The 27,235-nt window shown below is 46.9% G+C and overlaps 1 protein-coding gene and 1 non-coding gene across 3 annotated transcripts; one reads left to right on the top strand and one right to left on the bottom strand.

Annotated features, from left to right (window-relative positions):
• Window positions 1-5,325: 5,325 nt before the first annotated feature.
• On the bottom strand, window positions 5,326-14,333 carry PROX2 (prospero homeobox 2). 2 transcript variants are annotated; one of them, XM_070403586.1, is made up of 4 exons: window positions 13,047-14,333; window positions 9,038-9,145; window positions 7,059-7,253; window positions 5,326-5,674 (listed from the first exon to the last, which is right to left on the bottom strand). In XM_070403586.1, exons 1-4 carry the CDS (start codon window positions 14,331-14,333, stop codon window positions 5,438-5,440), a joined length of 1,827 nt encoding a protein of 608 aa, XP_070259687.1. In that variant the 3' UTR covers window positions 5,326-5,437. The 2 variants fall into 2 exon arrangements, with proteins under 2 accessions (XP_070259687.1, XP_070259691.1); XM_070403590.1 differs by lacking the exon at window positions 9,038-9,145 and having other exon boundaries at window positions 13,617-14,333.
• LOC138999854 (U6 spliceosomal RNA) lies at window positions 12,061-12,167 on the top strand. Its single transcript, XR_011469462.1, has one exon. It is a non-coding gene; the product is annotated as a U6 spliceosomal RNA (small nuclear RNA).
• Window positions 14,334-27,235: the final 12,902 nt, after the last annotated feature.

The following is a 27,235-nucleotide window of genomic DNA, read 5'->3' as shown; positions in this document are numbered from 1 at the left end:
TGTTCACAATTTGTATCTTTACCTTTTTCTTCTTCCTCTTCTTAAAGGAAACCTTTCAGCATTTCGTATAGTACTGGTTTAGTGGTGATGAAGTCCTTTAGCTTTTCCTTATCTGTGAAGCTCTTTATCTGACCTTCAATTCTGAATGATAGCTTTGCTGGATAAAGTAATCTTGGTTGTAGGTTCTTGGTATTCAGTACTTTGAATATTTCTTGCCATTCCCTTCTGGCCTGCAAAGTTTCTGTTGAGAAATCAGCTGACAGTCATATGGGTATTCCCTTGTAGGTAATTGAGTCTCTTTCTCTTGCTGCTTTTAAGATTCTCTCTTTGTCTTTTGCTCTTGGCATTTTAATGATGATGTGTCTTGGTGTGGTCCTCTTTGGATTCCTTTTGTTTGGGGTTCTCTTCGCTTCTTGGACCTGTAAGTCCATTTCTTTCACCAGGTGGGGGAAGTTTTCTGCCATTATTTCTTCAAATAGGTTTTCAATATCTTGCTGTCTCTCATCTTCTGGCACCCCTATTATTCTGATATTAGTGCGCTTGAAGCTGTCCCAGAGGCTCCTTACACTATCTTCACACTTTCGGATTCTTTTTTCATTTTGCTTTTCCAGTTGGGTGTTTTTTGTCAAATCTTTGGTTTGATTCTTGTGCTCCTCTGGTCTGCTATTTGGTATAATATTCTTTATTTCAGTCCGTGTATGCTTACTTTCTAATTTCTTTATCGTAGCATCGAGGGTCTCATTAGTTTTCGTGAGGCTCTGCACAAGTTTATAGCAAGCCCTCAAAATTGCAATTCTTAGCTCCATATCCTCCATTTCTGTCATGTTTTTTTGTCTCCGCATCTTTTATGCTTTCTTGGTGCACCCCCTTGTGGTCTTTGTGCGCAGTCTTGTTCTAGCCAAGCCTTAATTGTTGTAGTTAACACTAGAGGGATTTGACCACCAGGCCGACTGGCTGTAGGAATCAGCTGTGTAGAAAACGTCTGCCTTCTGGGGAGGCGCTAATCCAGCCTTTGCCTGAGGCGATCGGCAAATGGCTGTGCGCAGGGTTTGGGCGGGGCGGGCTCAACAGGGCGGGCTGAGGGAGCAGTTATGGCCGCTCTCAGTCCCATTCCCAGAGGCTCTGCTTCTCAGAACCCCGGCAGCCGCTGCAAACCTCGGAGAGAAAGCTGCCCTCAGGTTCCAACTGATGCCGGATCCCGCTTCTCCCGTTTGAGTCTGGGTCCCTAGAGACTTGCCCGGATCTGGAGCCCAGAGTCTGAGACTCACTCCTGACCGAAAACGACAACCGCGCCCTCAGCCACCAGCCGGCTTTCGCGCGCACCTCGGTACCTTTGTATTTTCCACACTGCGCCTCCTCTGAGCCTCGGTTTGCTGTTCTCTTTCCTTCTAGTTGTAGAGTCTCTCTTCAGCCAGCCTTCCTGTGGTTCTGGGTGATGTCCGTTCCGTCTTTTAGTTGTATTTTTGAAATGGTTGTTTGCGGCAGCGGTCTCCGATGTTTACCTACGCCGCCATCTTGGTCTCTCTGGTTACCAAATCTTTAGCAAATTTCATAAGGATTTTTTAAAAGAAATATTTTCTAAACACACATGTAAAATTATGTTATGGAGGTCTTATTTTAAATTACAGTCGGGCCGCCTAAACCGGTTTGGCTCAGTGGATAGAGCGTCAGCCTGCGGACTGAAAGGTCCCAGGTTCGATTCCGGTCAAGGGCATGTACCTGGGTTGCGGGCACATCCCCAGTAGGGGGTGTGCAGGAGGCAGCTGATTGATGTTTCTCTCTCATCGATGTTTCTAACTCTCTATCTCCCTTCCTCTCTGTAAAAAATCAATAAAATATATTTTTAAAAAAAGAAAAGAATGTACATTCTAAAAAATAAAAATAAATTACAGTGGGGCCTTGACTTAAAAGTTTAATTCGTTCCGAGACCGAGCTCGTTAAGGAGCTCATTAAGGAGCTGTTAACTCAAATTACTGTCAACTCAATGCAAAAAATCAGCCGAGAGACAGCTGGTATCTCAAAAAACTCGTTAGGACACTCGTAAGTCAAGGCCCCACTGTATTTAAATTAAGTTGTTATTGAAAACAAAGAACTTTTTTTAAAAGGACCTTCATATGTGGGGCTGTGTTTACTGAAGAATGCTGTGTTATCTCTGCCATTTCTGCTTTGCCTTTTCTCTGATGGAAAGGAAATGGTTTGGGCACTCCTTCTACGTCCAGGAGGTACCTTTGACCTCTTTGCTGTATGAATCCAATTTGGAGCTGTGTATACTGTGTGAAACCATCTATTATATAAAAGGTTAATATGCTAAGTGTCCGTCTGGGTAATGACGTCACATAGTAACGCCTGCTTCCTGTCCTTAGCAACGACTTGCTTTATAGCCAGGTGCAAACATTTCACACTTTAACCAAATATCTTCAAAATGTTTTCCCGGGCCTCATCTCATTTGATCCTCACAGAAGTCCAGGAGTAGGTAGATAGGAGACTTGGTAGAATCCTATCTTCTTTTCATTAGCTGGAAAACAGAGTTTCAGGAAGCTTAGAAACTTGACCCGACTGAAAAGAAGTAAGAAACGGTGGACCTTGAAAATGACTCCAGGTTTTCTCACTGCGCAAAATATAGTCAAACACTGCTGTAGTTAAATATTTTACCCTTTGTTCTCCCTGCGTGATCTACAATAATAATGTGCTTCATGTTGATATTTACTGCTGTGTTGCTGACAATTACCTGAAAAAGAAGTTGGGGTGCTTCACTGGGCTGGAAAAAGTTCAGCTAAATCAGAAAGCAGGTCTAATTAAGCAAGTTTATTCTATATCTATAAAAGGCTAAGTTGACTTGCGCATTCGCGATACATATAAAGCTCTCACTGGCACCAATCGCATGCCTGTGTTTCCATCTGTCATTGTCGATCGTGAATTTTGTTGACACTTCTATTATAGAGAAAGGGCGAATAGCCATATTAAAATATTTCTTCTAATTAATTTCTTTTCAATGTGCACAAATTCGTGGACCGGGCCACTAGTGTTTGAAATAAGGTTTCTAATAAACCTTTTCCTGCATGGAATGTCACTTAACTGCCTGCTTTTAATTAATAACTGGGCATTAACTCCTAAATAGTGCCATCATCATAAAACACAGTCCAGGCCCCACTGCTCACCATTGAAGTATTAGACAATTATGCAGTATTCGACCAGACTCTGAATATGTCTAATTTGGGAGAGAATGATGCCCACATATATCTTAATGGAAAGAATGACCAGACCTTGGCAATGTAATGGCTGCTAAAAGAACAATAACCAGCTCAGCTTACACTCAGAATGCGTTCCCAGCAGAAAAAGAGATATACTTGGTAGAAACAGAAAAATATAATGAAACAGACTTCTGTTGGCAGAGCATATATATTTATACATTCTTCTGTGTTTAGCTCAGCGGTTCGAAAACAGTTCCTGGAAAGACTGCAGGACACAAATGTTTTCCATTTGAGTTTGTACATTTCACCTAATTGGTCCCTGGGACAAGGTTCACTGCTCCGGAGGTGGCTTGGCTCAGTCTTTAACAAACACAGTAATGAATTTCAGGTTTGGGACAGAAAATGGCTGCTCCATATCAGACAATCATGAGAACTTGGAATTGTTTCCCACGAAACTCTTAAATAGCCATGCAAGATCACTCTGAGTAGTGGGCTCTTCTGCTGTCTCCACACACATAACTGAGTTACTTGCTCTGGGTACTCGGGGCTTGCCTACTTTTAAAACCTAGATTTGGCAGTTTCCTTCACTTTTGTAAAGGGAACATTGTGGCTGAAAATAGGGCAAAGGTGATCTGAGTGCAACTGGACATATTGAAGGTCACTTCAGAATAACCTTAAAGCGAGAAGATTTGTTTGGGCGGAGCATGCTTGTTTTGTTTTTCCTCTCAGCTGTTTGAAGTAAATGAAAATGCAGGAGAAAGTCATCTTTCATACATTTTCATGCTGACACATCTAGCAATAGTTAGGGATTTTATCTCATCTGATCCAGCCCACCCGAAAAGTCAAGGAAGTGGGTAATTGAATATGAAAACTTGTTTTATGTCGATGGGAAAGAAGGCAGCTAAAGTCACAGACACCCCTTAATCAGAGCCCGGGCTGTGTGCCCTCACCCCAGCCTGCACACCTCGGGCAGAGTTTCCAAACACTTGATTCTGACTCTCTTAGAAGACAGACACAGTTATTCGACCTGGCAGATGACTTGCCTATATCCTCAGAGTGAGTCACAATTTGCATTGGGCCAGCAGGAAAATAGTAAAATAAATGTTGGTTCCATGAATTCCTTTATCTGTGAAAGATGGACCATGGGCTGTAATTTCCTTATGGAGTGGGGGAATTGCCATTTCTCTGTGTGATGCTGTGTTTGTCCCAGTTGTGCCACTCATCATGTGAGGTGTGCACAGGCTGTGCCAGTCTCCTGTGTGGGCCTCCGTTTCCTCCTTCCTGATCGAAGCAGGGTGGGTGGGATGACCTCCTAGGGCCCTTCCTAGCTTTTGCATTCTGGAGTGCAGCTTCTGCACGTAGGAAGTGAGGGCATCAATTGGTCAACTACAGACAACTTGGGTTGTCCAGTGGATTAACTCTTCAGCAGACAAATGTGGACGAACAGCAACACTCAAGTCCGGCAGGAAGTTTGTGTTGGGCTTGCTGGAATGATCGGAGGACATTCTGGGAGGGGAAGCACTCCTAAGTGTGGGCAGGGCTTGTCAGGTGGCAGTGCCCCCTCTGTGCGGGTGCTCCCTGGGGGTGGCCTGCTGAAGATCATGACGGGCAGCGTGAGGTGCTCAGGAGACAATCTGGCACCCGAAGGTCTCGGGTTCCTCCACACGTCTGACTATCCCTACCGACCCAAACGCCCTGGCCTTGTACGTTGGCGAGTTATGTCACTTCTAAAACGTCTGTTTGGTTACTTTTTTTTAAAAAAATGAAGATAATATCTTCTTTTCGGTGTAAAAAGCTTAAGATAATGTATTTTCAAGTGTCTAGCAACTAGGTGGAGCTTGACCAATAGGTAACTAAAACCAGCAATTTGTCAAAAACAATAACAGACAAACCAACTAAGATAACCTTATGTGAAAGCCATGGGGGAAAACACTAACGTGTAGTGAGTAACAGTTCACAGAGTATTTATTTACAGATGCAGAGATTACCTGCAAGGTCCCAGGGTCACAATACTTGGAAATAGTAGATTGGGGATTTAAGTCCTCTGATTCCAAAACACTGTTGTGTTCCTTTTACAATATGCTACCAACACACCATTACACTTGGTTGATCTATATTATAGTTAAGGTCAAACTTTGGTGATTCGGGAAAAGGAAATAAATGATCAGAAATGGTAATAGTTCCTGTTTGGGGGGCGGGGGAGGTCTGTCCTTAGGCAGACCATAAAATATCACCACAGCGGCCATTTAAGACAAACCCAGGAAACCCTGGCCAGCTGCTCCTCGCTCTGTGGGATCTTCGTTCCGAAGCAGCTCCTGGGGATAGCTGGGAGATTTGAATATCTCTGGGATGTCACTGTCCAGCTTGGAAATAATTTTATAAATGGGTTTCTTCCAGGAAGGATCTGAGTCTTTCCCTGCGGAGACAGCCCTGAAGAACTCCTGTAACGTCAAGCTGGCGACTTCCAAGAAGCAATCCGGGACCTGCATTCCACACGAGACACACCAGAAAGAGAAGACATGAGGCTGGGAAGCCCTGGAGCCCTGCAACCTCACTGCCCGGCGCTCCTGTTTCCGGGGCGGCTGATAAGAGCATCCCTGCTGTACTGGGCCCTGATTCTTACAGCCATAGGAATCCCCTGCTCCCTCATTGACTACAAACCTTAAAAGGCTGTACCAATGAGACAGCCCTGGGAGAAAGCCTCTTAAGGACACTCCCTTGGTAGCAGGAGCTGATTCCACTCATGGGAGACATTCTTAAAGTGGGAAACTCTGACTCTGATTGACCTGAAACCTGTGGTTCAAAAGAGGTGTTTAGCATTATTTTCCTTAGTGAGCACCATGGGAAAGAGTGCCCCCAAGTTTATGACTGTCGTACCTCATCCCACACCCTTTAGAGGCTGGACCCATAGGCCTTGGAATCATTTCTGCTTCCAAAATCAACCATGAGGTTGAGGGGGCTAAAGAATCTGTTCCAGGACCGCACTCGGACTGGCACCCACAGGTCCTCCCGACCGAGCCTGGCCCAGGCTTGCCACACTGCATGCCAAGCGACCACCCCACCTGGGGAGATGCAGCAGCACTGCCTGCCCCACACATCCTGACCCCACACGCCTCAGGCGGTACAGTCCGTTTTACCCACAGGTCAGCTCAGTTGCAAACATGTTCGGATGGAGCACCTGACCAGCACATGCCAGCGAGTCTTCCCTTTCCCGGAGGTATCAACACACTGCTCACTGTGATCACAGTCAAGTGAGAAGCCAGAAGAGGCGAGTGGGCCGGGTGACCAGACACAGCTGGCACCTGCAGAGCAAGATGCCAGGTGCACAGAGCTGTTGACTGCACGCAGGGAAACGCGTGTCCGGATGCGGAGTTCTCTTAGGCCACTTGCTCTCCCTTTACTGATGCCTTACCTCTAAGGTGCTACCACAGGACTAAGAAGCTTGAATATTGCTTGTTCATTATTTCCAGAAAGGATTTGAGATGACTTGCCATGGAAGGCCCACAGAGAAAACGGTTCAAGTGAGAATAAAGATAAGAACCAAATGATGGACAGAAACTGTTGTAAAGAAAACTTGGGCCAAGCCTAGGTGCTGCAACTGAGCCCAGCGTTTAGTCCTGGGCCTCCTGTAAGTTGATATTCACGGAGGATTAAGCCTAAAGTGGCAGAAACACCTGGAAGACCTCTGCTTATTCAGTTTGCAGCACCCACCTGTTGCCTAAGAGGAGCTAGGGAGGCTATAATCTTTGCAGATGGGACAGAGGTTAGCCCGGGCTGCCCTGGCTCTCAGTGATGTAAAGACAGACACACAGAAGGGGATCTTTTCTAAAACTCCAACCTCATGGGACCCCAGGTACATGGTCTTACCTCAAAGTCATTTCCCTTGTTATAGTGCATATTGAGAGCTCGAAAAAGCTCTGAGTCGCGGAGAATCACGAGCATTTTGGGATTTGTGACGCCATCTGAAATTGCCTGCCGGGCAGATTTCTCCATTTGGATGTAATAGAACTCTCGGAAGTTGCTGAACCACTTGATCATCTGGGAGGTGATGCAGCGGTTGAACTGCACAAGCAACAAGGTCCATCAGTCAGCCATTTACCACCAGGTGCTCAGGGGTAGAACTGTCAGCATCCAGTTCAACAGCAGATTAATCAGAATGGCTTCAGCCAACATGGAAAGGGCCTCCTTTGAAAAAGAAGCCATGGCCCTAGCCCCATGGTCAGCAAGCTGCATGCGGCTCTTTGGTCCCTTGAGTGTGGCTCTTTCACAAAATACCACAAAATAGCACATGCGGGTGCGCATGTACAGTGCGATTGAAACTTCGTGGCCCATGCGCAGAAGTCGGTATTTTGTGGAAGAGCCACACTAGAGGGGCCAAAGAGCCGCATGTGGCTCGCGAGCCGCAGTTTTCTGAGCCGCAGTTTGCTGACCACTGCCCTAGCCGGTTTGACTCAGTGGATAGAGCATCGGCCTGTGGCCCAAAGGGTACCAGGTTCGATTCCAGTTAAAGGCACGTACCTTGGTTGCAGGCTCCTCGGGCCCTGGCCCTGGTTGGAGGCAACCAATCGATGTGTTTCTCTCACATCGATGTTTCTCTCTGTCCTTCCCACCCCTCTTCCACTCTCCCTAAAAAATAATAATAATAATAAAATAAAAAATCAATGGAAAAATTTCCTCGGGTGAGGATTAACAAAAAAAAGGAGTAGCAGTAGCAGCAGCCATGGCTATTTTCTAAGCCTATTCAGTCATGTACAGAAAAAATCTGGATTAGTTGTAGTGCCCACTAGAAAAAAAATGTTTTTTGATGTCCTGGATTTCTGAAGGTTTTTCACCCATGAAAAGCTTGTCATGTGACTTTGGGAATGTCCCGGGTCAAAGCCAGTTTGGTACCAGCTTCTGCTGTGCCTGGGCCAATTGTATGGCAGCCCCAGAGCCTTCTGCCAGGTAAGGGGCCAAGGGAAGGAGTGAGTGTGCAGATCAGAGAGCAGTTTATCAGCAACTTGGAGTTGCAGAATGAGTGGAAATCAGAGCTTGGTGTAGGGATCAACCAAGCAACAGAACATGAGGGAAAGACATGGGAAAGGCAAAGGAATGACATAGATACAAAGTATTAGTCCTAACCCAACACCCAAGGGAACAGAGGCCCTTAGAAACTCTATGGCAGTGGTTCTCAACCTCCCTAATGCCGTGACCCTTTAATACAGTTCCTCATGTTGTGGTGACCCCCAATTTCATTGTTACAAATTGAACATAATTAAAGCAAAGTGATCATCACAAAAACAATATGTAATTATATATGTGTTATCCGATGCTCTTAGGCGACCCCTGTGAAAGGGTCGTTTGACCCCCGAAGGGGTCGCGACCCACAGGTTGAGAACCGCTGCTCTATGGGAACAGACAAGGTCTGGTTCCAACCATCAGAGCTTGATTTTCCTTGTTGTCACACTTGATCTGGATGTACCTCACTCCCTTTGAAACGCAGCTATTTGAATGCCAGTTCAACAGTGTCCAACTCTGTATATTCTGTCTTTTTCGCAGTGTCCTCGGCAAAGACAGAACACTAGGCCAAAGATCCCATTTACTAATGTTTCTCACTGCCCCCCACTTCCTCCCCACGTGCTTCTGGGAATATCTACAGCTCAAAAGCTCAACTTTCCTAGCTCAAAGTTATTCGTGATTATTCAGCCAAGTCTCACCCCTGACCTGGAAATCACACCAGTGCGGCCAACATTAAGGGGAGCTAAGGTGCGCACATGATGACCTGGCACTTGCCTCACACCTCACACGGGGCGACCCCAATGCCACTCGGGAGTTGTGAGAAGCTGACACTCAGTAGGATGACTTACCTGGACGTCGGGGAAGTACGCCTTCAGGAGGTTGGAGCTGGGGTAGCGTGTGAAGAAAAACATTAGTTTGGCCTTCTTCAAGTGACCAGGATTTAGACCCTCCTGGATGTATCCCCGGGTCAAGGAAAATGAATACCAGTTTATCAAATAATATCATCAAATTATTCAAACAGTGAATGAGTTGTCCTGTTCCTTATGGTTTTTATTTTTATTTTGGTTGAATCCTATATTTTCTCCATTTCTGTGTCTCTGGCAAGTCTGACCCAGTAAGCTTTTTCTTCCCGGGTGCTGAATACCATATATGACAGCACAGTTGCAGAATTTAAAAACCGCCTTGACGTGTAAAAGTTCTGTGGCATAAATCAGTTTGTTGTACTTTGCATGTGCTTTCAGAATAGGATGGGAAGAGATGGCAGCTCTTTCCCAGATAAACCATTTGAAAACCCCAAGACTTCCTTTCCCTTCTGCCTCAGTTTCCTCATCTGTAAACTGAGAAGAGTCAACTCGATGGTCCCCATTCTCACTCTCATAATTGCCTTTGCAGTGTTTAAGCCAACAAGCGTCTAACCTGACAGTAGCAGGTCACTGTTGACTTTGCCTCAAGGAACTTGAGCTGCTGCTCTGCACCTGCTCTCAGTCCGCCTGGAAGAACGTCCCTCCTCCTTCCTGTCTCAGCTCAGCCGCTTCCTCCTTGGGGAAACCTCTCCGTGTCCATTTACTGTCCTTACCCTGGGCTACCCAGGCTCTTTGCACATTCCTCGGTTGTAGCAATGACCTTATTGGAATTTTCACTGCATGTTTGTCTCCCTGTTTAGACTGTGAGCTCTTCAGGGGGCAAGGACCTTATATTTTCATCTTTTTATTCCACGTGCCTAGCCCAGTGCTAGGAACATAGTAGGTGCTCAATAAATGTTTATTAGATAAAGGAATGAGTGAATGATTAAATGGTCAACCTTAATCCATGCACAACGAGGGAAACTGTCTTCCAACCCATACCTCAGTCCTTCCCCTTTAACAAGAGCAGGGAGCTGTGATATGACTGCCTAGCACCAGAGTGGGAGGGAAACGAAGTGTTTTACACAGGGATACTAAGCATTGCCGGGGACAGTCCCAGGACTGGGTGAGAAGCTTTACACAGAGGACCTGGGAGCTCTCGGGTCCGGGAGCTAGAGCTTTAAGACTCCTCAGTAGGATATACCAGTGTAGCCAAAGGAAACCAACTGATTAGAGTTCTAGCTGGCCTGGCACTCAGGCTGCTTCCTGAAGCCCCTTGCTCCCTGCCTCATTGGCACTTCTTATTCTTCTCATAGGTTCACACATGCTGTGGAAAGAATCCTGGACTTGGGAGTCCAAAGACCCAGTTTCAGATACTGATTTTGCCACCAACTAGCTGTGTGAGTTTGGGCAAGCCACTTACCTTCTCTGGGCCATTTCTAAATGTAGAATGCAGTGGTGACAGCTTGGCAGTCAGATCCTGGGTCTGAGTCCTGGCTCTGCACGTGTCTGTCTTGTGACTTTGGGCAAGTTCACTTTTCTGCCCCACTCTCAGATACCGGGTCTAACTGTAGTGCCCACTAGAATGCTTGGGGCCCACAACCTCTCATCTGAAACACTGGCCAAATGGAGGCCAGATTTCAGAATTCTGTTCCTTCATGCAGGTCATCTGGTCTGTGTGCCATGTTAGTTAACCCCACAGCAGAGGCTGTGGCAGCCGTCTGTAATCCAATACATTAATATTTCCACAGCAAAATGGATTTCTACACTAAGTGGGATGATCTGTAAGTAACCTCCAATCAGTGCAGGCCAGGTGTGCCACCAAAAACAAAGCTCCCATCAGCCTTAGGGAAAAGAAATCATAGGGATTTTCAGAGCTTTTCGAGTTTCAGAATGTAGCTCAGCAGTAGTGGACTCGTACGTGGGAAATGCTGGCAGCAGCGCCTGCCACAGAGAAAGTGCACAGCAAATGCTACCTCGTTATTAGCTGCTAATCACACCTGCTTCACCTGTTTCACGGGGATGTCATGACTGTGAAAGTTCTTTTAAAGGTCAGAGTTATCTTGCTCTTAAGTGGCTTTTATGACCCACGGGAATAAATCTCTAATGCTGGAATGTGGGAATATTTGGGGGGGTCAGGATACTGCCTGGGGGCTCCAAAGCATTCCAAAGGTAGCCAAGTACCTCACCTGTGCAGCCAGGCCCAGCGCATAGGCCCTGAAGCTCTCTGAGCCCAATCCTCATTTCACAGGGCAGGGCAGGCGCACAGTAGGTGCTGGGAAAGATCAGCATGCCCCTCCCAAGGGAAGCACAGCAGAGAATCTTTGGGGACTGAGTTGTTGAGTTTCTTCCACCACTGCCTGACCTTCACAGGGAGTCTTAACCAGACAGGTAGCCTTTCTCGCACAGGGTGATCGCCTAACAAGAAAGTCTGTCTATGCTGATATCTCTGTAGCTCCAAGGTCCCCTGCTGCCTGCAGAGGCAGTGGTGGCAGGTGATGTGTTCTTAGCGTTGGTTTTATTGTTGCTACTGCCTGCCTGGAAAGCACCCGGCAGCACCCAGCTTTGGGGTATTCCCAACATCTGTGACCAGCAGGGGGCGCGCATAGCATTCAGGACACAAGAGCCAGCCCTGGTGTGGCAATGAGCCGGTCCCACCCCATCCTGCCGCCCTTACTACAGCTTGCCAGACTGTTCACACCGCAGGCACATTGACCTCTGGACACTCGATTCAGGGCCGCCCTTGAGAAGCAGCAGCGTGAGCTCAGCTCACTTTAAAAAGGCAACACCCCAAAATGTGTTGTCAGGGACTTAAGTGCTACAAGATACTTGTTGGTCACATGAGTTTGGGACTGCATACTTTCTCCTCTTAGAGCTTCACATTGGACTTCAGCATGTTAAAGGCTCTGAGAACTCCCGCAGCAAAGACACTAACCCAGTATTTACTGAAACTACTTTTTTCCCCCTAAGTCAGCAACTGTTAATATCCGGAGAGAGCTGTACTCTGGGAAACACTATTTAAGAGAGGAGTGCTCTCTTCAGCAGCACATATACTTAAATCAGAATGATACAGAGAAGATTAGCATGGCCCCTGCGCAAGGATGACACGCAAATTTGTGAAGCGTTCCATATTTAAGGAGAGGGAGAGGGAGAGGGAGAGGGAGAGAGGGAGAGGTGGGAGAGGGAGGAGAACCTGCCTAAAGGTGGCAAAGCTGATGCAAAAGGTCCAGACCCCTGCACACCAGCCTGGCCCCTCAGCCTTCCTCAGGGGTCTCCTCTCCCTCCACATGCCCAACCCCACTTTAGTCCTCTCAGCTGCAGCTGAGAAGCTGTTCCTTATACTGAGGGCTCCTCCCCACTCCCAGTTGCCTCAGGTCTAGTCCCTGAGGAAAATGTCTCCTTCCCCATCTGGCTCAGAAGTGTCTGGGACCGCAGATCTTCCTCATGAATTACCTAGACCAGCAGTCGCCAACCGGTGGTCCGCGGATCACTGGTGGTCCGCGAGGTCCCAAAGCTTGGCGAGCACGGATCTAGATAGTGCAGGCCTTTTGCCTGGAGAGCCAGGAGGCCGGGGGAGCCAAGCCTCAGGTGAGGTCATTCCTTTGACCCTTTCTGCTGAGGTGTGGAGGCAGCTGACAACCAATGTATAGAGTTCTTCCTTCCATAGGGCACTTACCATATTTTGGAAGCCCATTTGGGTATAAAAACAAAATCCTTTCAGATCCAAAGCCATTAAGTGAGTAGTGGTAGAATCTGATGCGCCAGAGAGAATGAAGCGTCCCTCCCAGCAAGCTTAAACCCCGGAGTGTGGGCACCACTTTCTCGGAACTGAATAGTGGTGAGCCACAGGGGAGGAGGCCCAGAAGCAGCGTTCAGAAGACCATCAAGAAAGCAAAGCCCCCCCCCCCCCCCCCCCCGCCCATGCCATGCAGTTCTCTGTCCCCACCTCCCCGCCTTCCAGGGTTCGCTTCTCCGGGCTGTCACCGGGAGAACGTCCCCTTCTGGTAAAGGATATGTGGACTGAAGGGAACGGGAGCACCTGGGCGGCAGCCTGCAGGCCCCCCTGCTCCATCTTCACGGAGGGAAGAAAGGGCAGCTTCTCCAGACAGGTGGGAGCCAAGGGCACAGGGTGCTGCTGGCTCAACACCGATGGTCGCAGTCTGACAGCTCCCCAAGGTCGCAGGCCAGACTCCGGGGAGGAGTGACTTTGGGAAGATGCGCCCTGGGGGAGAGGGCCGCTCCAGTGACCAGGGGGTCCGTGGCCCAGGAGCTGACCAAGAATCTGACTTTCCTGCATGCGGGAAGGCACGGTCATGGCACAGTTTGCTGGGGGGCCCTGGCAGGGTTTGGAGGTCATTCTTGGGGAGACAGGGTATCTAGGAGAGTCTAGAGGCTTGGCCAGTGATGAGTTTCCCAGTGGGCACCCAGCCTGGGGCTGGGCCTGGGCCCCCCTGGGCAAGGCGGCCAGCGGGAGGGGGTTTTCACAGGCACCTCCCTCAGGTGAAGTCTCACTTCTGTCCCCTGGCACCAGCCCCTGGAAGCTTCGGCCCAGCTGAGTCAGGTGGCCTGGCGGGTCCAGCAGTACCTTTTGCAACACTGAGTCCACGGCCTGGGACACTGCCCCCGTCAGTTCTTTCCTCAGGATCTCCAGCAAAGCTCGTGTTCCAGAAGGAAGGAACCTTGCTTCCTCTGGCTGCTGATCGACCTCAGCCACTCTGTGTTCGTCCACCCCAGGGAGGTCCCCACTGGAACCCTGGTGGCGGCCACCGTCCATAGCCCCGGGCCGCCCACAGCCATCCCTCTGCTTGGCACTCCCAGGGCCGGGCGCGGAGTCCCGGGGCTCGGCCTGCAGGATGTGCTCCTGCAGTCGTCTCAGCTGTTGCTTCAGCAGGCGAAGCTGTTCTCTCACGCGAGGGCCCCCCTTCCTGCTGCCCTGGCTCCCAGCAGGGCCTGGTTTCAGGGGGGGTTGCTGCATGGGAAGGTCCTGCTTCCTCTTCCGCTCCCGGGCCTTCTCTGGGCAGCTGGGGCCGTCCCTGGCTCGGGCACCGCCGAGCACCAGAGGGTTAGGGGAGAGGCACATGCCTCGGATGATGGTCTCCACGCGGGCCCTCTTTGCCTGGATGTGCTCATCCCAAAACCAGTCCGGGTCCGTGAGGCTGGGATTGGGGACCTGGTTCCAGGGAAAGGAGGCGCCTCTGCCCTGCTCACGGGGCGATGGGCTTCTCCTCCCTTCCGTACAGGGTTCTGCTGGCTGGGGACAGGGCCGGGATGGCGCAGGAAGCAAGCCAGAGTTCGGATCCATCCCCTGCTCCACACTCACTTGCTCGGAGGCTGTGGGCTTGGTTGAAGCTCCCTGAGGGAATCCCTTCTCCTAAGGTCCTCAGCTGGAGGTGCAGCCGAATGAGCCGGGTCGAGGATTCAGCCTCTGGGATACTGGGGCTTCGTAACCTCCCGGGCTGACTCTGAAATTAAAGACAGGAATAACGAGGTACATGTGATGTTCAGCAGTGCTTTTCGAACTTGAATGTGTGCACAGGTCGCCTGGGGACCCTGTCAGAATGCGGATGCTGATCCCCAGGCCTGCGTGGGGCGAGGGGCGAGGACCGCGTCTCTCACCAGCCCCCAGCCGCTGTAGTGCTGCCGGTTTGGGCCCACACTTTGAGGATTCTCAAGAGTGAGTGGTCCTCCAGGGAGGAAGTTCAGCCAGGGCATAGCAATAACACAAGAATGGCAATAAAAAAAAAAACGATGACAGCCTACGGCATAACTGACATGATGCCAAAACCTTCACATCCATCACCTGATTTAATTACCATAACTCCCTGAGGATGTGGTCATTCCTACTTTACAGGTGAAGAAACCGGCTCAGAGAGGTTACAAAGTTACTTGGTGAAGTCGTACGGCTAGTGAGTGGTAGGCTGGAGTCCAAACAAGATCTGTCTGATTCAGAGTAACTTTCTTAGTGACTACCTGCAACAGAGTCATCGGGCACTTGCTAAAAACAGCAAATTCAATAGCCAGTTCTGCTAAATCAGAGTCCCTCAGTGTTGGGGCAGGGAACCTGACTTTGAAACAAATCAAAAATTGAGAGCCAGCTGCACCACTCCTGGAAGAATCAGGTGATGCGTTCATTTGTATGCGCTCGACATTGAACAGCTATTTCGTATGAAGCACCTCCCATGCCTCAGGCCTCTGGGCACTTGGAGAGACAGTGGTGAGCAAGAGCCGCAGAGTTTGCTCTCATGGAGCTGGCTGTCTAGCAGGGGAGAGAGAATAAACAGTTTATTTTCAGGTCCTGAGACCTGTTGAGAAAAAGCACAATAGGGATTGGAAATGAAGGCATGGGGGAAAGGAGGGAGCTATTGTAGGAAAGGCTGCCTTCGGCTGTTTTATTCCCACAAAGTTTCAAGATACACTCGCTTTAACCTGGAGGCTTCTGATAGCAGGTCTGAGGCACTTCGAGTTTACGAAACATTTGCACATGTTACCTCATTGCACCTCACACTGAACTTGAGAGTCAGTGTAATTCTCCCAGCCGAGAGTGGCTCTCAGTTCCAAACCTTTTGATTCCAAATCTTTTGCGCAACCACACTTCAGCTACCTCCCTGCAGGTGAAAGGACTTTTCTGTCTGTTAGGCAGATTCCTCCCTTCCTAGAAGAGGTAAATGATTCTCCCCCCTCTATAAACTTCCCCTCTCCTTTGTTCCTCTTGCGCAAATGCTGTCAGGAGAGTTTGCTTTTGTCTTTCCACCTTCATCCTAATGCTTCCTTGGAATTCTCTACCTCAGGCAAATCTCAGCTCTTCTGTGGCCAGTAAGTCTCCCTTCTGTAGCCAGGGGTTCTCATCCGTAGACATGGCCATGGCCTCTACCTGCAGCCTCCTGGCGCCTAGCAGAGACCCCAACACAAGCTCCCTGGGAGCAGTGTCACTCCACGCTCCGGGGCAGAGGGCGGAGGTGGTGAAGCTGCATGCCACCGTGGGGAACAGGCCACTGGAAGGTGGCCAGGTTCTAGGGTCAGAAAATTACCAGAAGGTTCTTGCTTTCTGTAAGACATTTGTAAATTACAAACATAAAAACCGATGACGTGAGCCTGGCCTGTGTGGCTTTGTTGGTTGAGTATCATCTCATGAACCAGAAAGTTGTGGGTTCAATTCCTGATCAGGGCACACGCCCAGGTTGCAGTCGGGGTGCGTACGGGAGGCAATCAATAGATGTTTCTCTCTCTCCCTCTCCCTCCTTCTCTCTCTCTAAATCAATAAAAATGTATTTTAAAATAATTTTTAAAAATAACTTGACAAATTAATATAACTGAAAGAAATTATTACTGCCAAGTTTAATCTAACATCTTTGGAGTCACTACCCTCAACACTCACCTATGTTTTTTTATAAATTTATTTTAAATTACAGTTGACGTACAATATTATTTTAGTTTCAGGTATACAACATAGTGATGATATACATTATGAAGTGATCACCCTGATAAGTCTAGTGCCCTCTGACACCATACATAGTTATTACAATATTGACTATATTCCCTACGTGGTACTTTATATTCCCATGACTGATTTTATAACTGGCAATTTTTACTTCTTAATTCCTTTCACCTTTTTCACTCATCCCCCCAGTCCTTCTCCCATCTGGCGACCATCAACACTCACTTACGCTGCGCTGTCCTGGGCTTTGTGCTCCCCGAGCAGAGCATCCAAACTCCTTCGTGCCTCATGTCTTTGCACTTACTCTTCCCTCAGCCTGGAAGGCCTTTCTCCCACTTTCCCCCCTGATAAACCCCGACTCCTCTTCTAAAACTCAACTGCAATGTCACCACCTCTCTAACGTGATCACATGTCTTCCCCTTTAGACTGTGAGCTCCCTCTGTGTCTCCAAGATGTTTGCTGACTCCGTTGAATTAATGGTTCTGTATGCGCTTCATTTATTAGTAAACTGACTTCTCGTATTAGAGGTACTTTATTTCAGATTCATGTAGCACCTACATGGAACAAAGTCAATACAGGAGAGAGGGAGGAAGAGAGAGAGACCACACATGCGCAAGAGAGAGCATAGACCCACACACTTTGCCAGATCTCCCTTGTGGGCATTTAAGGTATGGTTTCTGAGGTCCCATGTAGTCTGTGTGCTCCAGAAGCCAGAACTTCTAGGGACTTGTTGTGTTTCATGAAGTAACAATCAGCAGGAATGTCTCGAGGCCGGAACCTGGAAATGCAGCCAGACTCCACTGCGGTCGGGCACCCAGAGATGTCTGTGCCCGTCTTAGTAGGACTATCATGGCAACTCTGCATCTGGGCTGAGAAACAGGAAACCTCTGTGCTGGGGGCAGCGTGCTGCCCAAAGCCCTTCATCTGGGTGTGGCGTGAAGCAGCACTGCTCTCTGTTTGAAAATTAACTAGCAGCGCTCTCCTATCCACTGATAAAAGGAGCAATTGCCACAGCCCTTTAAAAATAGCTTTCCTGCTCTTCTTAGATTATGAAAGTAATATGGGATCGTTTTACTTTGCAAATACAGAAATGTATGAAGAGCAAAAGAAAGACGCCTATAATGCACCTTCCAGAAAAAAACCACAGAAAACATTTTGGTGTTCATTTTCTTCCAAACTTCTTTCTCTGTGTGCAGATAAATTTGCATAATTTCTCATAACTATATGAATTGTAAAAGCCAAAAATATGGAATTATAGATACATAGTTCTATAGCTTCACTTTTTCCTCTTTCATGTCACTGAAAATCGATCTACATCATCATTGTGAAAGCTGATGAGATTGCATTGCATGGATGTACCCTAATTGATTAAATAAAGTCCCTTTGATAGATTTGTTCCTGTGTGTTCACTATTATAGCAGTAGAGGCAGCATAGCATGAAGATTGAGAGTGTGGGCCTCTGAGTCAGGTTGCCTAGACTTGATTCCTTAGGGCCACTTACTAGCTTTGTGGCCTCTCTGTACCTCAGCGTTCTCATCAATAAAATGGGAATAACCATAATACCTACCATATCACAGGGTTTCTGTGAGGAGCCCATGAGTTAACATATGTTAGGTTTTTAGAATAGTTCTTGGCACCTAGTAAATGGCTGATAACTGTTAGCTGTTCTTACGAGTAAGTGTCATATTGAGAGGAACACTTCTCTATCTACCTCTGTGGGAACTTATCCTATCATTTCCTTAGGATTTCTTTCTAGAAGAGGAAATTCTGAGTCAAAGACTAGGCAGATGTTAAACATTTTGTTTGTTGCCCAAATGCCCTCCAGAAATGTACCAACTGTTTGGGAGTGAGGATGAGGGACTGATGAAGAACTTTCCATTTTTACTCTGCATATTTCTGTATTAATTGCATTTTTAGAAGAATGTTTTCATGCCCTAGCTGGTTTGGCTCAGCGGATAGAGCATCGGCCCACAGACTGAAGGGTCCCGGGTTGATTCTGGACAAGGGCACATATTTTGGTTGCAGGCTCGATCCCCAGGCCTGGTTGGGGTGTGTGCAGGAGGCAACCAATCGATGTGTCTTTTCCACATCGATGTTTCTCTCTCTCTGTTTCCCCCCTCCCTTCCACTCTCTCTAAAAGTTCAATGGAAAAATATCCTCGGGTGAGGATTAGCAACAACAAAAAAAGAATGTTTTCATGCATTATTTGTATATATACTTTTAAATGGCCTATTTGTTCTCTTACCAACATATCTATAAAAGAACACATATCCCCTCATCTTCATCAACATCGGGCATTGTCAATCTTTTAAGTCTTTGCCATTATGAGTGTTATCTCATTACTTGTATTTCTTTGATTCTCAGTAGTCTTGCTCACTTTTCATATATTTTTAGGAAATATTTATGTGGTATACATTATAAAGCAAATACCTTTATACCATTTGAATTAATATTTCTACATCTAAGAAATAAAATCAAGAAAATAGGTAATAACCACAGATTTATGTCAAAAATGATTATCCCAGTATTATTTATAAGAGTAGAGATTGGTGAAATAAATTATAAAGTATGTATCATCTACAAGAGACTGTATTATGCAGCTATTATTTTTAAATCATGTTTGAGCTTATAGAATATTTTATAATAAGTGGGGGGGAGAAATTACATACAAAGAAATTAAATACAAATTTAAAAAGATGAGAAATACATTAAAATGTAAGCAATAGTTCTTTATGGATGATGGAACTATAGGTAACTTCGTTTCTCTACTTCTTTTTCTTTTCTTTTCCTTTTCCTTTTAACTTTTATTGTTGAAAGTATTACACAGGTCCTCCTTTCCCCCTATTAACCTCTCCCAGCCCTCCCCCTTCCTCCTCCCTTCCCAGGCCCTCACCACCCCATTGTCTTCTCTACTTTTTTTCTGTATTTTCCATATTTTCTATGGGTATATTTTTACTTTTCAAATTTTAAAAAAGGCAACCTTTGCCTTTAGTAATTAGAAACTTGCACTTGAGGGAGAAGCTGTGCACGTGTGGAGGAAATCTCTGTTCTTTCTGCTCAATTTTGCAAGGAACCTAAAACTGCTCTAAAAAATTAAGTCTGTTAAACAAACAAAGCTCGCATTTTCTCTCACTGAGTCTTTCCCAAATATGTATATACATATAGATTGCCGGGCACCAGGTATCAAAAGCCCCACTGGAGAAGCAAATCTTGCTACCAACATGAGCACAGAACACTGGGCTCATGAGATTTCTGCGAAGAGGTTACATAGGATTTTACAGCTACAGAGTGTGACATGAGGGAGGGTGAATGTAAGTAACAGACGTAAGAAAGAAGCCGTGTGTTGTCTCCTTTCAGCTGACGTGTTAGAAGAAAAGACAGGCAGCGTCTGCAAGATTATCATCGCACAGATCACGGCTAACCTGGGAGCCCTCCTCCCTGGGCCTCTGCACCGCTCTGTGGTCTCCCCAGAGACCTCCCAAGCTCTGCTCAAAGGGGTAGAGGGAGGGGTTCTCACAGGCAGGCCCGAGACCACATTTAGGGGACGGTAAACGCCTCTGACACATTTCAGCAGGGCCACCAGGGAACCAATCAATAAAGCAAGGCGGGCTACGGGGTCCTTCGGTAAGAGGCACCAAGGGAAGCCCAAGAGGTGCTAACTCTTTCTCATCACACACTGATGCTCACTCCAGATGTATACCAGGAGGGCTATCGTGACTCCCTGATAGAGTTCCTGCCAGGTTTTTGTTGGGAACATTTCATGTTTCTCTACATTTCCTAGACTTAGTTGGATTCCAATTGCACCAGCCTTGTGCCTAGTAGATAACCACCCACAATATTGTTAGGAAAATGCCTTCTCCTGAATCAACCTCTCTGCAGAGGCGACAGGAGCTAAGGGCCCATCATAATAGTGATCACTTAATCACACATTTATATCCAAACACACGTTTGTCACACACACACACACACACACAGTATTCCTGGGCCATCAAGTACTTCCCTCTGTCCTTACCAGGCTCGGCAAACTTTAGCTGCCAATGTAACACTTGTTCAGTAGCACACCTCAGGGTCAGGCAGTATTTTTATGCTTGACTCAGGTGTTTTCATAGACAAACTCATCTCTGTCTCATTCCTTCAGATGGGGCCACTGGGAGGGGTCCTGCATCACCCCCTCATGGACCATCCATCACTGGCCCAGCCCTGAGAGCTCCCTGCGCCACTGACTGCTGGTGGAAATGGGGAGAGGAGGTCAGACTGACAGCTCAGGCCACACAGTCCTGTCCACCGAAAGACATACAATCAAGTCAGAATCCATTACGGTCAGCATCCCTGGAGCCTATGGATTTAGCTTTTTTTATTTTTATTTTTTTAATTTCTTTATTGATTAAGTTATTATATATGTGTTGTCCCTGGAGCCTATGAACTGCTGAACCATCTACCTACTGGGTGTCGGACCTACGTAGGATGCACTAGCTTTATGTGGCCTTATGCAAGTTAACTTCACCTCTTTCCCCCGTTTCTTCCTCCGTAAAATGGGGTTGATAACAGTGCTGTCTCCTAGGGTTGTAGTGAGGATCACATGTAATAACACATGCCCAGTGCCTGCACTGTCCAGCCCTGATAATAGTAACTTCTGGAAGGCCCCACAGCCCCAAACGTTTGTGCTGGAAGGGACTTAGGGATGACCTGGTACACTGAGCAGTTTCCAAACTTTTAGATGTCAACCATTGATAAAATAAAATAATGGGACCAGCTTCAGAATGGCTAACATTTTATTTGCAGATAAGAGCACAAAAAGTAAGCATACAAAAGACTACAATTTACTATCATTTCTGTTTCGTAAAAGAAAAGTATCTTAACCACCATGTTTAAAAAAGAATGAAGGGCATAAACAAATAAATTTAGGTTTGTAAAAAACCCCATACCTTGTCTATTGTGAAACCAATGAAAACACCACGAACCAGTGTTAGGGAACCTCGATCTTCATGCCTTGACCTTGCTCTATGGATGAGGCAAACCAAGCCCAGAGAGATGAAGTGACAGGCCGCAGATCACACACAGTGGCTGCGATGGCTTACCGCTCTCTAGGAAAACACCCCTGGATGCCAGAGATCCTTCCATGGGGCCGTGAGGGAAGACAGGTGCCCTGGGCTGTGAGGCAAGAGGTCTGAACTCTACCCCCAGCCATTTGCCCTCAAGCCTCTGCCTTTTCCACTTTGCTAAAATAGGGATGATAATCGCCCCCTCACGCAAGGCAGGTGTGAGCACCTAATGAAAGAAGAGTTTCAAAAGTGCTCGGGTACTTCGGAGTGCGAGGTCTCTGTGGCTGTAGTTCACTTGAAAGTATTTCAGCCAACAAAAACAGATGGAGCAAATACAGCAATAGATCAACCATTGTTAAACCTAGATGGATTTAGCTTTTTTTATTTTTATTTTTTACGTAGACACTGCCAGTCTCTCCGCTTTTCTGCATATTTAAACATTTTAACAATAAACATTCCATCATTTTTAAAAGTGCTCGGGCAAGGTAAAGGGAAGGGATGGTGTTACTTACGGAGAAGATGCTTTCGGGTTGGTCTGAGTCCTGGGCTCTGCGGCCAGGTGGGGCCCACCACCCGAGGAGATGGAGCGGTCCACCCTTCACCAGGCTTGGGCTCACGGAGCCATGGTCAGGAAGTGATTTTGGTTTCCCTGCTTCCTCCCCAGTCAGGCCTGGTGCCTGTGGCTGGGTGAGGGAAGTCTTCTGCCCCTTCTCAGTGCAAGGCGCGGTCTGACAGCCCCAGCCCCGCTACAGCCATGGGCACTGGGGACAGTGGGGGCTGCCTAGCACAGCCAACCAGTGTGGGGGGCTTATGAATATGCAGATAGAGGCCACAGCTGGTTGGCTGACCCCCTGCCATGTTCCACCCTCCACTTCAACTCATGCCCAGAAAAGTCAGCTAATAGAGGACCCTCCTGACATGCCATCTCTTCTGTCCTTGCCTACAGACCTGCCGAGCCCCTTGAAAATCTGGGGATTGAATTACTCAGCGTCTTCCATTGCACTGGCCTCCAACAGGGAGCTCCTGGCTGCTGCTTCCAAATCCCCCAGCGAGGCAGCTCCAAAGTGAACATCTTCCTCCCTGCATCCTCCCAAGGATGCTGAAATCAGCCCAGCACCAAATATGGCGTCTCAGCTCTGCAGGAAAGAGAGACCCGGTGGCTTGTTCCTCCTGCAGAGGTTCAAACCAGCCGTGGGCAAACTACGGCCCGAGGGCCGGATCCGGCCCGTTTGAAATGAATAAAACTAAAAAAAAAAAAAGACCGTACCCTTTTGTGTAATGATGTTTACTTTGAATTTATATTAGTTCACACAAACACTCCATCCATGCTTTTGTTCCGGCCCTCCGGTCCAGTTTAAGAACCCATTGTGGCCCTCGAGTCAAAAAGTTTGCCCACCCCTGGTCTAGATCTTCACTGAGTATTCACCTATTATTATTTTTAATTTAAAACTGAATGGAGAGATAGATAGATGGAATCTACGTGTCATGCATCATACAAAGCGTATCGTCTCTATTTATGGAGCCCAGAAATGGAAGGATAGGTTATAGCCCTATCTGCCATTGGTCAATAATATTCACAAATATATAAGCGAGGCGGTGAGTTCAGACCACACATACGAATATTGCGGGATTTCAGGTAAGGGAAAAGAGTGCTGCCCTGACCAATTTGGCTCAGTGGATAGAGTGTCGGCCTGCGGACTGAAGGGTCCCAAGTTCGATTCTGATCAAGGGCAAGTATCTTGGTTGCAGGCACATCCCCAGTAGGGGGTGTGCATGAGACAGCTGATTGATGTTTCTCTCTCATTGATGTTTCTAACTCTCTGTCCCTCTCCCTTCCTCTCTGTAAAAAATCAATTAAAAAATACATATTTTTTTTTAAAAAGAGTGCTGTGCGTATTTTCTTTTTAAATCTTCACCTAAGGATATGTTTTCCATTGAGTCTAGAGCAGTGATGGCGAACCTTTTGAGCTCGGCGTGCCAGCATTTTGAAAAACCCTAACTTAACTCTGGCACCGTGTCACATATAGGAACTTTTTTATATTTGCAACCATAGTAAAACAAAGACATATTTTTGATATTTATTTTATATATTTAAATGCAATTTAACAAAGAAAAATCAACCAAAAAAATGAGTTCATGTGTCACCTCTGACACGCGTGTCATAGGTTTGCCATCACTGGTCTAGAGAGAGAAAGGAGAGGGAGAGAAACATTGATGTGAAAGACAAATGTGTGGGTTGCCTCCCATATGTGCCCTGACTGAGGATCAAACCTGCAATCTGGGTATGTGCCCTGACCAGGGATCAAGCCCCTGATCCTTTGGTGCACGGGACGGTGCTCTAACCACTGAGCAACTCCACCCAGGGTGCTGTACGTATTATTTAAGGCGAGCTGACACTCTGTGGTGTTTTTCATTAACTGAACCATTATTAACCTTCCTAGAAACAAACATTTTTCTTATATAACTTGAAAGTACACACGTCTTTTCCTCAATTAAAAAATCAGCAAAACTGAGTATAGTTTAGGACACGTGCGTATTGAAACTACAAAGTGAGGGGGTGGTTAAAACATAATTCAGTGCAGCAGTGGTTAACTTTGGGAGGATCAGCAAGGAGGGCCACACAGGGCTTTTCCATTCCTTACGATGGGTGGTGAGTGTGGATATGAAGCATCCATCTTATATAAAAACTGCTGTTTGAAATTTTAGCCCTGCTATTTTTGCTCCTGTAAATACTTGCTTGCTTAAATAATAAGGAAAATAAGACTACTCTCATTCCAGAGAAGCCATAAACCTTCCCCAGATGAAGTTAACAGTGCTGGCACCAGGCCAGGCCTTTGGTTGAGGTCTCAAAGCTCCAGCACATAGGGCTCCTTAAGAACTTGCAAAGGGGAACTGAAACCTTATATTTGGGAGACAAAGAAGGTAAAAAGATATAAATAGGGAAACTTCCTCCATGTTGGGGCCCAGAATTTGAAATACAGTTTTCTGGTCTGTGTGTAGTAATAATAATAATAATAATAATAATAATAATAAATGTAACTCCATCTCTCTAAGCGTTGCTTGGTTCTTCTCTGGTCTTCTGTAACAGATATTCCTTTTATTATTTTTCTTTAAACCACACACATGTATTTATACGCTCTTTTGAATGTATACGTTACAATACATTTTATACATTCTCTTTTGAACCCTGCCACAACTTATGTTCATAAACTCCTCTCCCAGTAGATGATGCTGTGTCCAGGGAGGCTCTAAACACAGAAGAGGGTGGAAGTCTATTGAGTTGGACCTTGGACTCCATGGAAGTTCATATGCAAATCTCAAGGAAGTCAATTCAACCTTTATCCTTTGAGGGGGACTTTGCATACTACTGTGTGTGTGTGTGTGTGTGTGTGTGTGTATGTGTGTTGGCTATGACTGTAACATCTAAGGTTAACCTGGGTGATCACTGAAATTCCAGGATAAATGCTTTGCCACTTGATTCAGTCGTGGACTTATAAACCATAGATAAGAATCTCAAAAATTGCCCTAGGCAGTTTTGCTCAGTAGATAGAGCGTTGACCTGCGAACTGAAAGGTCCCAGGTTTGATTCCGGTCAAGGGCACATACCCGGGTTGTGGGCTCAATTCCCAGTGGGGGACTTGCAGGAGGCAGCCGATCCATGATTCTCTCTCATCATGGATGTTTCTATCTCTCTCTCCCTCTTCCTTCCTCTCTGAAATCAATAAAAATATATTTTAAAAAAGAATCTCAAAAATTAATTATTTAAAACTAAAACAATAGGGGAGGGGGAGGGGAGCGAGGAGGAGGGGGTCAATGGGGGAAAATGGGGACATCTGTAATACTTTCAACAATAAAGATGAATAAAAAATAAATAAAAAATTAAGTAGCCATCTAAAAAATACAACAGCAACCCCTCCAAGGGATTGCCATCGTTCTAATTACTGTTCTTGGGTTCTTTAGCTGCACCCAGCAGTATTTAGTCATTCTACTTGTATCTACTGAGTATCTAAAGAGGACCAGGCAGTATGCTCTGTGCAGAGGATAGAGGAAAATTCAGGCATACCTCAGAGATGTTTCGGGTTCAGTGCGAGACCACTGCAATAAAGCGAGTACCGAAATAAAGCAAGTTGTAATCTTTTTGCCAGTGAAAGATCTGGTCTTCAATTTGTAAAAAATAAAACATCTGTAAACTACAATAAAATAAAGTGCAATAAAATGAGGTATTGGGACATCTATTTCCTCCTGCTACTCTGCCCAGTAGAGGAGACAGACAGGTAAATAGGACATTATAAAGCAATGTGGAGATACAGACACAATGTTTTGCAAGCACAGAAGTTATGTTAACTCTGCCCCAAGGGATTAGGAAGGGATTTTAAATCGCTTTGGGGGATGATGAGGAGTCCTAGGTAAATAAGAGTTGAGAACAACCCACACAAACATTTGAAGGAGAAGCACCTTGGGGCTATGCTGGGTAGTGTGGGTGAGACTCTCACAATGTAGCCAGAGGCCAGGTACTTAGTCAAGCTGAGGAGTTTGGACTTTATCCTGCCAATAGGCAGTCGCAATCGAAAGACTTTAATTAGGGGAGTGACAGGATTAGATTTGAATTTCAGAAGAATCTTTGACACAGGTGTGGAGGATAGAGAAAGTGAGTGGTGCCTGCCCAATGTGGCTCAGTGGTCGTGTGGCTCAGTGATTGTGTGGCTCGGTGGTTGTGTGGCTCAGTGGTTGTGTGGCTCAGTGGTTGTTTGGCTCAGTGGTTGTGTGGCTCTGTGGTTGAGCATCATCCTGTGCACCAAGAGGTCGCTGATTTGATTCCCAATCAGGGCACATGCCTGGAGTTGCAGGTTTGGTCTCCAGCAGGAGACAGCCAATTGAAGATTCTCTCTCATCATTGATGTTTCTCTCTCTCTCCCTCTCCCTTCCTCTCTCTCTCTCTAAAATTAAAAACAACAAATATATTTTTTAAAAAAAGAGTGGAGGCCCAGGGAAAATTAGGAAACTTAAAAAATAAATCAGATGGGGTGGGGGCTGGGTGGAGGGGGGCAAAAGGGGAAATGGGGACATCTGTAATACTGTCAGCAATAAAAAAAAAAGTAATAAGCCAGGTGAAGGATGCTGAGGACTTGATCAGGGGCAGTAGCAGGCAAGGATGTTCTTCCTAGTTCTCTTCAGGGCTTCTGCCAGTCCCTCCAGAGCCCCAGTGGCAGTGCTTCCAGAGCTTGGATGAGTGAAGGACCACAAAGGTCCCGAGGACCCAGCAAGATGACTCACCTCAAGGAACCAATATGAACAGGAGCCACGTGGCTCACTCATTCATTCATCCTGAATCCAGTCAGAAGCCCACAGAAAGCCTTTTCTATTAGGAAGGCGAGCCAGGAAACTACAGAAGAAAAGGGGGTGCTCTGTGCTTTCACTTTGAAGATAGGGGCAGAATGGTCTACCCAAAGCCCGGAGGCCCAAATTCAGCCCGAAGATATTTACTGCACACCCAGCCGATGCCAGTCTCTGTTGTAGGTGCTGGGGATGCAGCGTTGAACAATACACGGAGCTCATCTTCTGGGGGCAGAGTGACGGACGAAGAGCCTCCCACACGCACAGGGTGTCTGAGGATCCGCTGGCCTGGCTGGAGGGGCTGGAGCGGGCGCGGGGAGGCCAGGAGATGCTGTTGCAGACGGGAGGCCACTGGGTGAAGGTCCCGGCCAAGGGCGGTGGGAGCCCTCCTGA

This window comes from Myotis yumanensis, unplaced genomic scaffold (genome assembly GCF_028538775.1).
Source record: "Myotis yumanensis isolate MYYU_CA2020_CCGP unplaced genomic scaffold, mMyoYum1.0.hap1 SCAF_1, whole genome shotgun sequence".
Classification (NCBI taxonomy): domain Eukaryota; kingdom Metazoa; phylum Chordata; class Mammalia; order Chiroptera; family Vespertilionidae; genus Myotis; species Myotis yumanensis.
This window is presented reverse-complemented; position numbering and strand designations above follow the sequence as displayed.

Excerpts from the sequence above, each read along its gene's own strand:
- PROX2 (XM_070403586.1), bottom strand. The coding sequence starts at position 14,333 with ATGGATCCGAACTCTGGCTTGCTTCCTGCGCCATCCCGGCCCTGTCCC. Across the intron at positions 9,146-13,046 it reads TCCCGTTCCCTTCAGTCCAC|ATCCAGGAGGGTCTAAATCC; the intron begins ATATCCTTTACC and ends ACCCGGGGATAC. Across the intron at positions 7,254-9,037 it reads CGTACTTCCCCGACGTCCAG|TTCAACCGCTGCATCACCTC; the intron begins GTAAGTCATCCT and ends TTGCTTGTGCAG.